General features: G+C 36.6%; 1 protein-coding gene across 1 annotated transcript; it reads right to left on the bottom strand.

Annotated features, from left to right (window-relative positions):
- Positions 1-972: 972 nt before the first annotated feature.
- Positions 973-15,039, bottom strand: BACH1 (BTB domain and CNC homolog 1). Its single transcript, XM_069870887.1, has 4 exons — positions 14,742-15,039; positions 9,711-11,102; positions 7,737-7,943; positions 973-4,194 (listed from the first exon to the last, which is right to left on the bottom strand). Exons 1-4 carry the CDS (start codon positions 14,979-14,981, stop codon positions 3,733-3,735), a joined length of 2,301 nt encoding a protein of 766 aa, XP_069726988.1. The 5' UTR covers positions 14,982-15,039; the 3' UTR covers positions 973-3,732.
- Positions 15,040-17,215: the final 2,176 nt, after the last annotated feature.

Here is a 17,215-nt window from a genome sequence, read left to right as displayed (position 1 = left end):
TGCTCAGATCACAACCCAGAGCACACTTAAAGGCTGACAGCTATCAGCAGTTCCTTGTCTCTTACTTCCAAGCAATGACCCAGAGGCAGAACTAATTGTTGACCTGTTGGCTTTCATTGCTGTTGTTTATTGCTGAATATTAGAAGGAATTTTAAACATAACACAGAGTCCTGCAACAAGATTTTGGTTTTCCTCAAAGAAGAGCCACATCAACCTTTTTCTACAAGCTAATGTCTTGGTTCTTAAAGTCAAGAAAAGCACAACACAATAACTAAATCCAAGTGACTACAAATTGCAATGACAAAACTGTCCTGGAGAGAGACAGCTTTTACTGCCTTGTCAGTTATAAGCAGCAAGTTGACCTTATTATGAACCACCTTGCTTTCCAGTGTTTTTCCCCCCAAAGACTGTTTTAACAAAGGGTCTTGCTGGTGGGATCGAGTAAAAGACAGTACTTGAGAAGCTTAATAAACATACGTATCTTTACAACTGCCCTGTGGTAAATCTCAGTTTCAGGCACTAAACTATACTATGCCCATAACCATGGTCTCCAAGTTTTTTTCTAGACCCAACAAAGCTGCATTGTCCCATTAACCAGCCACTTACCTCACCTCCCTTAAAATAATTTTTAAAAACATAAATCAATAAATAAATACCAAAGTTCCCCAGAAAATAAATTCCACTCAAACAGAACAGGACACAAAAAGAAAGACAAGTAAACTTACAGGAAATTTATTCCATCTCAGAAATATTTGCTACTGTGTGTATTATATAGTTTATAAGTTCGTGAATATACTACTTTGCTACTGTTTTCAGAAATGTTTTAGTAGTACTATGCAAGCGAATAATGCACCAGTAAAGAATTTCACAGCAAAAGATTTGTACAAAAAAAAGGAAAAGCCTTTGTAAAAAGGACAGTGTTTTTTATTGTAGCCTTAGAAAATAGTGAATTATGAAAGATACAAAATCAACTGTTGTAATTATCTGTTTATTTTACAATCTGTATGCCATCCTACTCTTATGGCTTTAAGATAGTCTGTCCAAAGTATTTTAAAACATGCTTTTACAAAGTATTTTACAATTTCAAAATTGATTATTTCTTTACTAAAAAAAAAAACCAAAAACAAAACAACAAAACCAAACCAAACTCCAAAACATTTACCTGAGAATTCTGTATCATAAAATTGTCATTCAGTCTTAACTTTTCCAAGTTGATGATATATGCTATAGAAGTCAACATGCAACTTGTAGGTCTACTGTATTAAATAAATATTTTTAAAATATTTAGACGCAGCTGGTTAGGCAAAATCCTACCCTCAAACTTCATCAGGTTCATCACAGGTTTAAAAACATGACATCAGTTTTATCATATTTCCATGACAGTCATGACTTCTGTACTGGATGCCCCACACTGTTTGCTGGATGGAATTCAGACCCTGGCTGAACACCCAACTGCAGCAGTGGAGCTCAACTCTTTGGTGGATATTCCGGCCTCTGAACTCTAATCATTGACATTGTTTTTCAATGTCCATAGCCAAGTATGTTTAAGCTCTCAGCCGGTCATTCTCTACATATATGTTCTACCCCTTTATAACAAAACATTTAACCCAAGAAATTCCATTTCAGAGTATGTGTACTGTTAGGACAATGTTTTAATGCCATTATCCACGTCATTTCAGAACATCACCAGCTTTATAAGTGGCATTATGTATGCACAGCAGAGAGGTCTGGGGCTTTCTGCTTCGTTTATTATTTCTAGTTGGTTTGCTTTTTTAAATAAAATGGAGACTTCAGAGCAAAACACTGCCCAGGGTGGCAGCACAGCAGGAAGGCAAGATTAAATTCACCAGGCATATACAGATGCTGGAGGAGAAAACCCAGAGAGCTCCACAAGTAATACATACACAGGATCAACATATATGTGATAATCATTTAAAAGAATTTCAATTCAATTTTCTGAAAATATTTCCAAAGCAGTAGAACTCTCTATGTCTGCCATATAGTTTTTATTTCTGAATTTCAATTACTGCTAGCACTGTGATTTATAAAAATCTATGCTCCATTAACATAAACTTTCCCCTTAAAAAAGTAATGACGTGATTAATATCCAAGGATATCACTAGAGATTTGAATCAACTTTCAAACCCACAGGTGAGGTAGTGTAGACACTTGTATTACATGCTGGTTATGAGAAGTACTATTGAAATCTGTCAAATTTTTAATTTTTGTTTTAAATAAGTGGTTTAACAATTTGAATATATTTATTAATGCTGCGTTATTGGGAAGGGGGGGAGGCCTTGCCAAGAACAGGTTTGTCTCACTGCAAGATAAAGCAGCAAAGCAGTATTTACAACAGTCCCTTGCTTAGTTGCTGCCTACTGTACATGCATGCAAAAGACAGAAAGCTAATATACATTCTGAGGTAGGAAACAAAGAATTCCACTGACTTGTACAAGATTCTTCATATTTCGTAAACCAGCAAACCCCAAGTTTTCTGTGATGAGGTTCAATACTTAGTTCTTGGTGCAAGAATAACAAAGCATCATTTGTATACAATACGAGTCTACTGCCATGTAAAATTTAAAAAATGCGACTATTTCTAGTGGCTGAATTATTCCTTCACAAAGTAAATAAAGAAAATCCCTCCAGCTCATTTCCTTATTATACTTTCTATATGTTTATACTTCTAGCACAAGCCATTGAAAAAGTACTACAGGCTTTGAAATGAAAGTATCCTGAAGAGTAAAATTCTGAAATAGATCTTTTCTGGTCCCAGTGATCAGAGAACAAAAACATTTCTAGATTACGTTAGGCAATTAGACACCAAAGTCAAAGAATCTGGTGCCTCAATACCTTACTTTCTCAACACTCTGATTCCAACTTATCATAAACAGCAGCAAGCTTGAAGGTGCTAGGACAGCAAGTCACAAGACAGCAATGAATTTTAACAGGCACATGGGACTCAGATGCCAGAGGATCCAATGCACACTCAAAGAATTAAATCAGTTTCAAACTTCTGCATTTCCCAGTATGTCAATATTCCTCCCCCAAAAAATTAAGAGAAGAGAGCAGTATGCTGCAGCACCTCTGCTGTTCCAGTTGTCTTAACTATGTACTGAAGAGCTAAGACAAAGGCATATATTCAATAAAAGCTGGCTCTGGTACAGGGATGGGAACAGCAGGAAGCAATGAGCTGTTCCAGAGCACACTTGCCAGAATCTCCTCACACTGTCATGTTATTCTAACCCCTCTACAAAACAAACATTTTCAGAGCTATATATGCTTTTAAATTTGTCTAACAGGAGAAATCTTAGAGATAAGAATTCCAGGTATAGTAATCACTGTGCATAAACATCTGCTGGGAGGCTTCTTTTGAGATGCAGAGTGGCATTAGGTACTGTGGCATAAATCAGAGTGAAGGCTCCTCTATACCCGAATGAAAGCTTCTTCACAAATAAACGCCTGTGCACAGAGTTCATTCTTTCCAACAACTTCACTGAACTCTTTGGCATCACCACATAGAAATAGCTCCAAGGTTGACACATACCAATTACACTCTAGATCTACACAGAGCAAGTAAAGGCTTGCTAAGTAGTACAATGACCACGTAATCATCAATGTAGTTTCAAAAGATAGTTTCATCTTTCCTTTCACTTAGTAAGTTACTTTACAATAATGCTCAATATCACTTTTAGTTGCAATGTTGAGGCTGGCAAGAGGAACAGAATAGATTCACTCATCTGTAGTGCATTTGTCAGTCATTTGCTGACAGAAGTCTGTGATACCACTGCTTTGTCCACACTGTTCCACATGTGCAGTTTTCTCTAATGTTCTTAGAGAAACTGGATGCAGTTCTTGTACTTGATCATATGTTGCATCGCACACACTTTTCACACACTGATAACAAGCAGTCTGCTCATTTGTGGGTGTAACACCTGAAAGACCATCTGCTAATTCTACACTTGCTGGTGTCACAAGTTCACTATCAGATGGAGCTGTTCGTTCTCTCTCCAGGAATAAAAATGCAAGTGGACAATCTGAGGAAGAATATTTTGCAAGTATCTGTATCTGCTCGTGACTCAAGGCTGCTTCCTTACACACCTGCTGGCAAAGTCCAGTTAGATTCTGCTTTGTCTCACCCAGAGTTGACAAAATGTGATTTCTTTCCTTCAGCAAGTTCTCCTTCTCATTTTGCTGCAAGAAGAAACATAGCCTTTTAGTCTGCATTTCAACACAAACTCTAGTTTATATTCCTAACAAAGCTAAAACAAGACTTTAAATAATATGGTCTGCTGAAACAGAACTAATTTGGCCGTAAGAAGGTAAACACTGACACAATCAAATGCCTATCAAAAGGACAATCCTCATCTCCCTTGAAGCATAATTCTCAGCTATTTTAAGTGAATTTAAGACAAAGCTTTTTCAAAACTCATGCTAGCAGCCAAAACAGTGACTTGTAGTTATTTAATAAATTAAACCTAGCTTTTGTTCCTGTAAATGTTCCTGAAACACTAATTCCACAGGATAACATTTAAACCACTACCTTGGGTCAACAAAACTTTAAGCAGAGCACTCTTCACAGAGGAGTATATTTCAAAAGTTAAATGCTGAAAATCAAATATCACATTTTCACTAATCGGTACTACTCTCCTAGATAAAAATAAATTCAAAGAATCGAGTTAAGAAGAGTTTCTACAGTAAATAGAAGATACAGGAAAAACATGAAACAAAACATGTTAAAACTGTAAAGGAAATTTTTTTCTCTGGAAATACAGCTCTCCAGTTTGATTCAAGGCATCAATAAGAACACTGGAAGTTAAAAGAATTTGAAGTTGAGTGACATTAGTGAACTAAAGAGACAAGAACAGAGGTGACATTAGGAAGCTAACATATTATCGGAACAAGAGAAAAATAGTTGTGAATGCTCAAGTTATTTATACAACAAGCAAGCTTGAGAGTGACAGATACCACTCAGACACTAAATAAAACTGTCCTTGGTCTGTTAGAGTTATTTTAAAATAAGTTAACTCATAAAATACTAGAATCAAATGTGTGATTGGTTAGTTACTTTGAATTGTAGCTTGCTCAGCATGACTAGGCAGCTTGTCATACTTGGACTTTGTTAGCAAGAGTGACTAAGCAGAAGAGGAGAAGAAGAGGTACTGGACACCTTGTACTGCAAGATACAAGGAACCAAACCTGAAACTCAGGGGAAAAGACCTTCAAAACCCAAGCTGAACCTTTGTACAGACAAGCCAGGAGGACGAGCTTAAGTTGAACATTTACGAAGTTACAAAAAATAAAGTCCCAGGGCTGAGGCAAGTCTGAAGGTAAGGAAGCTATGCCAGCCTTAAGGATAAGAAAAGGGGTAGCTGGCCTGGAAACAGGAAGGAAAACCAAATAGGGAGCAAGAAGAGCCCAGGCTCTGAAATATCACTGGACCAGCACATGGACAGCACATGAAGAGGCATCCAGCTCTAGCTGCAATAAACCAACTCTGTGACAGAACCTAGGGTCCAGATGTTTAATGTGCTCAGTAGAGCTTACAATCTAGCTGCGTGGAGTAAAAGGGTTTTCCAAACACAGAGTCCACAAAAAGGATGGTAATATACTGCTGAATATCAAATAGAAAAAAGCACTATTCATTAATAATTAGCTGTTTTGGTTTACTTCAATGTCATGAATTTTCATAAGACTTCTGAAACAACTGGCTGATGATTAAAGGACATGGATAAGTGAGAGGCTGGTCTAATGGAAGCGGGCAACATTCAGAAAAATGAAAAATGAGGAAATGGCAAAGAAGGACAGAAACAAGCAAGGCCATAACGAAGCAGGTGGAAAAAAAAAGGGGGGAGAGGGGGAAGTGGTGGAAACCCAAACCCCAAACACAACATACATTTTGAGTTCTGTATTTACTTAAGAGGCAGAGCTCTGAAGACACAAAGCATTAACAATTTTTAAGCAATAAATTTTAATTATAGGGACTGTGTTCCCACTATTGCTATGTCAATTTACTCCTAGAAGTTTAAGTATTTTCAGTCTTTCTCACATTCCCTTTTGAAGGGCAAACTCCTATTGCAACCTCTACAACTTTTTTGAAACAAATGACTACCTAAGTGGCATTCTGCAAGAGAAGCAGTTGTTGCCAGTCCTTTTTGCCTAAAATGATTATAGTGCTAATAAAACTTCTACTTGTCAGAATACTGGTGGCAGTCGTTGCCAGGTCTCCTAATTCAAAATCACTTTATATACATTTTGGGCACGTAGAGACACTCAGCTGTGAATACAGACTGATGAAATTATCTGTACTGCTGTAAATACAAACTTCAACATTCAGAAATAGTTATGCCAGTGTAAGCTCCTTGCCCCCATCTGAAGTTGATGACAAATTAATACATTTAAACATTATTCTTTTATTTTAGCAGCATTATACTGATACTGCAAAATAATGCCAGCTAGTTCTGAGGTCATAATAATCACTAAATGAAGAGCTCTAACTTTTCTGGTGAAGAATTTTAGTTTGCACACTTTCTCTCCCTGCTATAGTATGTATATAACAAGATCTGAATTACAGTTCTTGGATCACAGCTTGCAGCACGTCTCTCTGACACATCCTTCTCCTGAGCTCCAGAATCTTCTTGAGGTCAGCTCTGCTCCCTCATTTTAAAGCTTTGAAGTGAGAAAGTACAAGGAATATGAATACAAGCAGATGCGCTGAAAGAGCTTTCTAACAAGCCAACTTCTCCTTGGGTGGCCCTCACGTATTCTCAAATACAGAACACTAACAAACAACAAGAACACACAGGTTCAATGGAAAGATCAGTAAGCAAAGACTACATAGGGGTCAAAAATAAGATTATCAGTACAGAAGATTGAGAGAAATTACTAAATTCAATTCTCCCAGATAACAGTTAGATTCAGTATCAAACAGCACCTTTCTTCAATATAAGGAAAGCTTAACATCAGACTTCAATTTTACAGAATTACTTGGGTGGGGAGGTATCCCAGAAGGTCTGGAGTCCAAACCTTCCTGCTCAAAACAAAGTCAGCTCTGGGTAGGACCATGCTGCTCAGGGCTTTGCTCTGTTATGTCACGAAAGCCCCCAAGAGGTTTTTTTGTGCAAGCATGTACAACCTCTCTGGGTAACCTCTCCACTGCTTGCCTGTCCTCATTGAAAAAGAGTATTTTCCTATCCCTAAGTTTAAACCTCCCATTTTAATTTATGACAACATCTCTTTTCTCCTGCTGTGAAGTACTGCCACCCGGGAAGTCAAAGATCTTGGTTTACCAGGCTGCGTTGGTATGTTACAAGAATACTTACACAACTAACAATTGCATAACTTAACTTGATCATGAGCAACACCACGAGGTGAAGAAAAAAAGCATAAAGCAAGAAAGGGGAAAAAAAAAGCAGAAAAGGAGGAGCTGGACAATGGTTTGATCCACTCAGTAAAACTTAGTCAATGCTGGCATGAGCTTCTGAATACAGTTCACAAACTTATGCTGTGGCTTTCTACTGTAAAGTACACAAAACAAGTCCACAGCAGAAAAAAAAAACAACTGTGTACTTTACAGTGAAGCACAGAAAGTCTACAACTGCTATCAAGAAGTCATGCAAGATTGATAAAGTTTTCTGAGTGGAAAAAATAGTAAGCCTCCTCCCTTTACTGCCAGATGTACAGTCAAGATGTTTAGAGAAAGACTGAAGTCAACAGTAACAATTATTTTCACATACCAGTTTTTCAATTTCAGATTCAAGGTTTTGTATGCAGTCAAGTTTTCTCTTACGACATCGCTGTGCTGCAATTCTATTTTTACTTCGTCTTCGGATATCATGAATACAGTCCAATTGTTCAGGAGTTAATTTGTGCATTTTCAGAAATGACTGGAAGTCATTTCGGGAAAGTGAGATAATCCTTTGTGCATTAAATGGGAGTTTTACCTAGAATGCAAGATACAGTTGTTAATCAAAGGTGAAACAGATATATACAAACAACAACAGGCCAATTCAAACTTTCATTTTAAGCATTCTTTACTACACAACCCATCTTTCTTCCTAAATCTCGAAGGCAAGAGCAAGCTAATGTAGCCATCAGGTAAGGTGGATAAAACCCAGCAGTTTCAGCTAGGTGAGTTCAAGCATGGGCAAAATAACAGAGTACTTCGCGCATTTACATTAGGTCCTCAAAAGCATATTTAGAGTAGGATGAAATCTATCCATGAGTGCATCAAATAATTAGGTGATACACTCCAGGAAAATAAGTTATGGTTACACGGTGCACAAAAGAGGTGTCAAGAATACAGTCTAAAGTTTCCCTTAAACTGCTATTAAGCCTGTATCGCACATACATTTTTATATCTATAGTTTTGTGCAGGAAAAGTTAGTCTGAAACAGATATTTGCTTAAAATACACAAGTTACAATATCTGTTTTGTAATTCTTAGTCCTGGAGAACGGAGAGAAGCAGGCTCTTGCTACTGTCTGTACACCTGAGTTACAGAAGCAGGAATTTCTGAAACACATACAGATCACCAAGTCCTCATTAACACTGAGAACCAACCTTACCTTGCCCAAATAACCAGTACGTTTTAGAAAGCACCCAACTAAAGACACTTTATTTTAATCCTTACATTTGAGTATATCAAGCAGCATAATACGTTACCTTGCTGTGGTCAAAGATCTGAATTTACTTTAAAGAGCAGAGAAATCCTTTCTGTGTTTGGCTACCACTGGTGACAAACAGGCAAAAAAAAGGCAGAGTACTGCACTCAGAAATGATGCCTTCTACTTCTTTGTAATGAATGTAAAGACAGGAATGTATTTAACCATTTCTAGCCTTTTGTTTGGCCTGCTGATTTTCTATATTGATGATACCTTCCACTAATTTGAAATCTCTGTAATGCCTTGTATCTTGAAAAAAAAAGAAGAAAACCTAGTGTTTTAAAAACAACTGAATTCTCATTTGTTGGACTCGGTGATCCGGTGGGTCTCTTCCAACCTGGTTATTCTGTGATTCTGTGATTACATTAAATGAGTCACATTGCAATTCCTCAATTCCAAGAGCTGTGACCAGAATAATTCTAAGTATACAGTAAAATCTTTTGGGATTAGACTACTTAAGTAAGGCACCTGCCTAAAACTGAAATCAATGATATAAAGGAAAGAAGTGCACAGTAATTTCTGCAGTTGGAGGAACAAATATAACCTCAGTTTTAGTGAGAGCAACACTCTTAAATGTGTAGCTATTGAAGCCAGTGTGAAAACTTAATTTTCATTTCATGGTAAATCTGAAGTATTATTTCTTTCCCACCTTCTCCCCACAACTCAGAATAAAACCAAGATAACTGCTAAGTTTCTATAAAATGAAGGTTCCAAGAGGTTGAGAATTTTTCTAAGTTTACCAGAAGTAAACAAACAAAAAAAAAAATCCAAGAAAAGAACCTCAAAGCCCCGATTTAAAACTCACAACCTTTACTGATAAAGTTTTCCCAGAAGAGTATCTGAAGAGATAATACCTAAGCATCTACCACTTCAATATCCTACCAAAATAATGAATTAACAGTGATCTTCCATATAAACCTCTGAACTGTTATTTAATTTCCCAGATTTTAAAACAAGCAACCTCCAAAAAAACCAACCACAACAGACAAAGTTTTTGAAAAGAGCCTTAAGAGACAGGGAAGCAAAGGATACACCAGGTTGTTCTCACCTCACATTCTTGTTCTCTTGCTGAACAGGATTCACTGTCTCCCTCAGTGTCAGTTTCTGACTCCTCTCCCAAACTTATCACATAATTATAGGGACACTGTTCTTGCTGCGGTCCCTGAACATAATCTCCACTGCTTATTTCAGAGCTGTTGGAGCATCCTTCAGTACTAAGGTTGCTTATAAAGGGGCAGGTGACAGAACTCAATGTTGTGAAAGTTCGTTGGGAGCAAGGTTCAGGGCTTTCACTGATCCTGATGCCCAGCCACGGACACTCTGTTTTTTTTCCCGAATATACTGGCTCCATGCCCTCTTTTGAAACCGCAGGTGGTAAATGTATTTGACAAGCTTCTGTGCTGTAAATATCACTCCAGAATCCTTGTGCTAGATGTTCTGCTACCTCTCTCTCCACACTGCTTCGATCACCCGCTGATGTAATGCTGGTGGCTTCCCTAGTGCACAAATCAACCTTTGAAGGTGTGTTATCTTGACTCTCAATTTTGTCATTCCCAACTCCAGTACCCGATACAGTTTTCTCAGCTACAACTGTGTTGTTTTGCATACTACTGAAATTCAAGTTACTATATTGCTCACAAGTATGTAAAAAAGAGACAGAATTGAGTCCGTGAGGTACAGCAGATTTTTGTGGGAAAGCAGCAAGATCCATTTTCTCCACAGGACAGGACACATTCCGAGTCACAGAATCTCTCTTTGACTCTTCCTTTTTCTCAATGCCTTCCTCCATTTGTTCCATTTTCACCTGAGTCTCTTCATATTTTGAGACCAACTGCATAGGTACACACTCCTGAGCTTTTTGTATGCCATCATTATCAGATATTTCCTTCTCAAGAAAAACTGCAATTGGTGGCACTTGAATGTCTTTAATACTGGAACTGGACTCTGAAGTATGAACTTTGTCATTTCCAAATGCTTTCTGGAATTTCCTGTATTTTGGGCATTGGGAAGATAAACCAGAAACACTACCCCTCTCTAAATGTGCAGGATCACATGTTTGATTGGCATTATCTTGGAGAGCAGGTGGCAATTTAGCATTTTCTTCACCTTGACACAGCTTTGTGTCAGGAGCTTGACTATATTCCTTTTCTAAAAGTTCTTCTGTTTCATCATCTAGTTCTACGTCTCTGTCATCCACATTACCAGTCTGAGGGTTTGGTTTTCGACAACGCTGTGTACAACACTTCTTCCTAGAACATTCCTGCTGATCCGATTTAAAGTCCAAAAATTTGAATTTGAGAAACTGAAAGCAAGACTCTTCAATGTTGCGTACACCCAAAAATTCTGCACATTTGCAAACTTCAGACACATTGTCTTTATTTAAAATAAGTTTAGCTGTGTATGCAAACTGAAGCAAAGGACTAAATCCTTTAAGTGTTACCTATAAAAAAAAAAAAGAAAATATTAATATGGTTAATATGGTTTTAAATAGAGAAACATACAAGAAACCAAATTTACCCTGTGAGTAAATTATGTCAGCAGGACAGAGTATACTAAGACAAAAACAGCAGAGAAAATTTTATTCCACAGAAAACATGTCCACACTCAATCTGAAACAAATCTTCTGATATGATTTTATCCGATACATTTTCTGGCAATAATCTTCTCTGTGACCACTCTCTCTGATTATGTTCTGACAACACAGTACTAACAAGTGAAAAGTATTGCTGTATACTGGAAACCAGCAACTACATTCCAATTACATAGAGATAGATTGTACATTAAATAAATCTAAAACAAGACCAAAATGCTTCTGATATTTAATTGCTCCTTTAAAGAGCAACTGCTGCTACTTACTTGCTCAGTTTCACGTCTCATTGATATTAAAAAAGCTCGAAAAAACAGAATTTGACCAGATGTTTATTTGTTACTATAGCCACCTACTTCTTTCTTCCTTGCACAGACCAAGAATTATACCCAAAAGCCATATACCAAACCAAGTTATTGTCCGTTTAAAAATCTCTTTGGACCATACAGCTCTGTTTAAACATTTCTATCATTATCATCTCAGTTTCTATAGGAGAATAGTTGCCTAACAGGGAATCCAGATAAACACAAACTGTATTGTTACAAACTGAACATCATCTACACACAAAAAAATTGCCAATGAATTGAGTAGAAAGCTGTAAACAGATCAACGTATTAACTACACAACACTTCTTCTACCTTTTCTCCACAAGTGACGGATGAAGTAGTATGTCCATTATTACTACTGAAACTGAAACTAACATTCTGCTCACCTCCTTTATTTCAATAAACAGGACTGTATGCTGAATAAAGTGCTGTATTAATGCATTAATCATACTGAATTCTTCTGTCAGCAAGATAATTAACTAAGCATGCAATTAAATTTAGGAATCCGTAGAGGGTTTGACTGGTTTGTTTTTTTAGTGGTTGGCAGTTTGTCTTTTTTTTTTTTTTATTTTTTAAAGAACGCAACACATGAAAGGAAGCTGAAAAGATCTGCGCAGAAACATTCTGGCAAAACAGTCATAAAACTCTTCTGATCGAGCTAAAAAATTCTTAAACTAGCATTTGAAATACCCTCTGGAGGCAAGACTGTTGATTACACCTGCACACTAATTAATCCTTAATGCTGGGAAGAAGAGCATAAAAGACAGTTTATCCATCAGCTGGCAAGAATTCTTCAAAGTTAGTGTAGCCAATTAACCACTATAGTGGTTTCACAAACGAGTGATATTAATATATGAAATGGAACAAAACAAATACAATGATCTTTCAGAACTGCACACTCTTTCTATATAAGGTAGGAAAACATTGCTAAAACTAAAGGATCAAGACGGGAAAAAACGCTCTGTGCTCCTTTCACTTTCTCTTACACATCTATCAAACAAGATAGAACACTAGAAAGATTCTTGGTCTGACTGACCTAGAAAAGCAACTCTTGCAGTAGCCATTTATTTAACTCTTATTTGGACTGAAAGTCTAACTCTGAGTAAAAATATATGCAGAAAACCACTAAACCAATATCAAGACATCAATAGTTAGTCTTTACAATATAATCCATATGAAGTACTTTAATTCCAAAAATATTCTGGTATCTTAGATTGTGGATGGATTTTAAACTCATTTTAACTTCATCGGAATTCTCATTTTAAACTTCAAATACTATGTATAATTCAAAAGTTATTTTTAAAAAAAATGGTTTTTACAAAAAATACCATTATAAAAATCATGTGACCAGTGTTTGCCTCTCAAACTGCAGTTTCATAAAATGACTCATTTCAAAATACTTAGCAGTTCCCAGAAGAGAAGTTCAAATTGCTGAGCCTTAAAATGCGTTTACAAAGTGATTAGATTAAATGATTAAAAGATGAAATTCACTGTTAGTATTTTTGCTTGTTGCTTCAGTAGATTCGGTTCTTACAGCAGTAACCCTAAACTAAATTAACAGTCCTCTTAAGTCTACATTGTAGTAAAATATTGGGATTATTACGTACCTTCATTTTCTTTACAAATACGGATCCCTTCTAACTCAAGCTTACTCCATGGGTTCATTGAAACACTGTTCCAATTTTCCCCCCTCGAACTTTGATGTACATTTATATTCTTCCAATTTTTTCCCCCTCATCCCAAAGCAAAATTCTCTCTTCAACATCAGAAGTTTTCCAAACCACTTATTTCCCACTTTTACTATTATGGCTTTGTGTTCCCCAGCATCCTACTTCCCTTTCACAACAGCTCCTACCATTATTTTCCTTTTAACCTGAGATGCATTCAGGCTATGAACATATTAGACCACTAGGAAAAAAACCATTAAGAAGAAATGAACATAGACACAGTAAGAAGGTTGGGTAAAAGTGACATAGTGGTATTATGTTGTAACGTAATTTTTTAAAAAATTCATTGACCAAAGACCACTGAGGCTCTTTAAAGAGACCACTTCATACTTTCTAGTTTCCTGTTTTCTTTAAGATCAGAAAGATTCTGGTAACAGAATCCTTGTGCTTGCCTCAATACAAAATTATAAAGCTAGAGAAGTAGCTACTTTACTGAAGCACAGGCTTTCTGAATACAAGATCTCTGTATTAATACAACTCAAGTCTTGTACATGAACATGTCTATAATGTTTTCTCCAATATATTTATTGATGCAAACCTTTCCTCCAACTTTAATGATTCTAGTTGAGTTGTCAACAGCTTGCATGCTATTTACTACCCCCAAAGCTGATTACCATTAATTGCCTCCCCAAAAGCCACTGATTATTTAACAACTGACTCTTCAGATTGTGCCCAATGGTAGCAGTAATCAGAGCACTTGGAGGCTCTTCACTTTTCATCTACAAGCACAGCATTACATATAAAGATCCAGTCATTTGCTTGCATTGTACCTCTTAGACTAAATACCAACTGGAATCTTCATGTCTTGGAGCTCCAGATATGTAATAATACGTTTTCTTTCCTACGGATGTCAGGTTTTGGCTCATTCCCACTGAATGCTTTTAAATTAAACATGGTTTAAAAATATAAATTCCTAATGACCACTGTGTAAAAAAGGTGGTGAACTAAGCAGAAGAAAATTGCTAACAGTAAGCAGCAAGCAAGGAACATAAGCATGGTTATACTACTCAAACATATGAAACCTTAATGACAGCGATTTAAAGGGATTACCATTCCAAACTTCTATTTGTTTATTTATTACTCCAAAAGTATTCTCTTTTCATATGAGGACTAGTTCTGCAAAACCTCTTTCCGTTTAAGGCCTGTTTTTTCACAAACTCACATGCTCCGAATCAGCTACACAATTTTAAAAGTACTACAAAGTTAACTGAAAAGATCTCCCCTACACACTCCCCAAGAGAACACTCACTTATCTTCAGTCTGCAACATACACTGATCTGTCTAGCCTTCACTATAACCAATGACACCTTTACAACTTAAATCCTTTCCCTCAGTTCCTAACTCTCTTACCTAACTTCTCACTAGCCTATTGTGAAACAGACAGAATAGAACAGATTAGAAGCACTGACAGGTAAAATATAGAAGGGAGTGACACTCACCTCTTCCGGTAAAGTGATGATAAGATCAGCATCCACCTGGCCCACAACTCTTGAAAGGAAGTAGCTGCTGCAAGCTGCGAGCACAGCTTTGTGAGCCCGGAATCGCTGATCTTCCACTAAAATAGTAACATCACAAAGAATATCTTGCTTTCTCTGATCATCAAGACTGAGAAGTACATTGGTACTGTGTACTGAAGATTCATATGCAAAAACCACACTGTTCTTCTCACTTAGAGACATTCTGTATCACAAATGGTAGTGTAAGTCCCAGTGGAAAGCATGCTTCAATACTTCAAATCTGGAGAAAGAAAAACCAAATTTTACACATGAAAGTCATATCCAACAGGAACCTACTGACAGTAAAACAAAAACAATCAAACCGTTAAGCATGCATTACCTGTTCTAATTCTTTTTAGGACTGAGATCAATACTTGATATTTCATACTTGTCAATATATAAACACATGCTTCTGAGTATCTGAAGTACCACAACCTTAATACATACATCTTAAAATATTGCTTTAGTAGTTTTTAGACCAAAAAAGGGAACAATTTTTCATGTCACTTCAGTGACGAGGAATATTTTACCTCAGCAAGAGATTACAAGTCCTAATTTAACTGCAACACCTAAAAATTATTTAGGCCTTCATTTTTATTTAGCAGTAAACTCCAATATTATGAAAACAAAAAGAAAAAACATATGATTAAGCCAAAATTCACCAAAACAGTACATAAGTTACCTCTGTTTACTGATTCACCCAGTACAGACTAAATTATTTCATGGTCTACCTTCTTTCAAAAGTCATTTGCCTGCTTAACTTATCAGGCATTGGTAAAATACTCATTTTCTTTCTAGTTGGCTGGCACCTTGTTTTGGTTCTAAAGCAAATTAGTTCTGTTTTCCACTTGCCTTAATTCTCTAACACAGCCTCGTTTTCCCTCTGCTGTTCATAACTCTTCAAACTGCCATGCTTGTTAAAAGTTTCCTTTTCTGATCAATCATTATGTTTCAGATCAACTGACAATGGAAACCCCTTTGTGAAGGGCCATTGAAGTTCTGAAATACCATCTATTGGACAATTAACAGTAAAAGTTATGATATATAAAGCCTTTAAATATACTTACACATAACTGTCCTGAAGGTATTACTCAACTCCTAGTATTTATAAAGAAACAAAGCTACAGAAAAGTCAGCCCTCCTAGAGAACATGAAGTTTAACAGCATTTCCAAGACTGAACTTTACACCGTATTTCTAAATTCCTATCTTCTTTTGGTTGAGCCTTTCTTTCAGTTAAAAAAAGGAAAATAAATGAAAAAAGCCTAATAAGACGCGTCCTCACACCTAAAGCTTGATGAAGAAACCACATAACCAGATTTGAAACTGTCCTGCAAGGAAAATATGGTATGATTAGGAAAAGCATTACCTTAACTAACTGAGCATTTATATTGCACTCGAACAGTCTACTCAGTTGCTGAGACTCACTTCAGCTAACACAAGACTACTCAATCATTATATTGCTCAATCAGGTTTGTTATGATATGCCAGCTCCCAACGACAATAAAACTGTAGCCAATGCAAATTTCCAGTTTTCAAACATGGGAAACTTTCACAACACAGGCAGGGCTTTTTTTAAACACAGTGGGGGGAAAAAAACAACACCGCATTTCCAGCTACACTCTTGGTTACTCACTGAAGTTATTTTCATGGCATGCAGGCATTCTCAGTGATCTTTTGCACAGAAAGAGAGAAGAAAAAGATTTATGCTTCCAGTGGCAGTGGTAGCACAGTACCAGTCTGGACTTCAGCGAAGTGCAGAGCATCAGCATTATCTGCCCTTCCCACCCCCTCACGGAACACTGTACACTCAACTTCAGTCAACTTTATCCTGTAAAGTTGATATACTGACCAGAACTCGGCAAATATAAAGAAACTAAGTCTGTTTGGGGGCAGTTGATTAAATATACAAGATTTTTTTTTCCCCTCAGAACTTCTATTTCCACAAAACAAAGTTCCACAAAGCAGCGTTTTCCCCACTAAGCAACAGCTATACCACGCCCTGTTAACCCTAAAAGGCTTATTTTTGGAAGCAAAAAAACCCAAACCAGTTTTAAGCATTTTCATATGCCTAATGACAAGAACACAGAAATTTGTTTACTTGGGAAGTATTTAATTTCCAATCAGTTTAAATGGAAATTATTAAATAATTAACTGTGGAAGTAATTCATTAAGTTTTATTCTTATAACAGCTTAAGAAAAGTACATAGTGTAATACAAATCACTTATTCCTAATTTGCTTGCTCTATATCCTGAACTTATCATATTCCTCAGATAGTACAGCACACAATTTAAAAAAAGTATGACTCCGTATTTGTTACCAGAGGTCTTAAAAAAAAAAAAAAAACCATCAAAAAGGAACAGAGGACAAAATGGAAGGTGTGGGTGGGGAGCACAGGGAAGTACTAAAGGTAAGGTC

The sequence above is a fragment of the Phaenicophaeus curvirostris genome, chromosome 1 (assembly GCF_032191515.1).
Source record: "Phaenicophaeus curvirostris isolate KB17595 chromosome 1, BPBGC_Pcur_1.0, whole genome shotgun sequence".
NCBI lineage: Eukaryota > Metazoa > Chordata > Aves > Cuculiformes > Cuculidae > Phaenicophaeus > Phaenicophaeus curvirostris.
This window is presented reverse-complemented; position numbering and strand designations above follow the sequence as displayed.

What these genes read in the sequence shown, in the direction of transcription:
- BACH1 (XM_069870887.1), bottom strand. Translation starts at nt 14,981, where the DNA reads ATGTCTCTAAGTGAGAAGAACAGTGTGGTTTTTGCATATGAATCTTCA. An exon ending in CAAGAGAACAAGAATGTGAG is followed by an intron (nt 7,944 to 9,710) that starts GTGAGAACAACC and finishes CTTGCATTCTAG; the next exon opens with GTAAAACTCCCATTTAATGC. An exon ending in AATCTGAAATTGAAAAACTG is followed by an intron (nt 4,195 to 7,736) that starts GTATGTGAAAAT and finishes TTCTTCTTGCAG; the next exon opens with CAAAATGAGAAGGAGAACTT.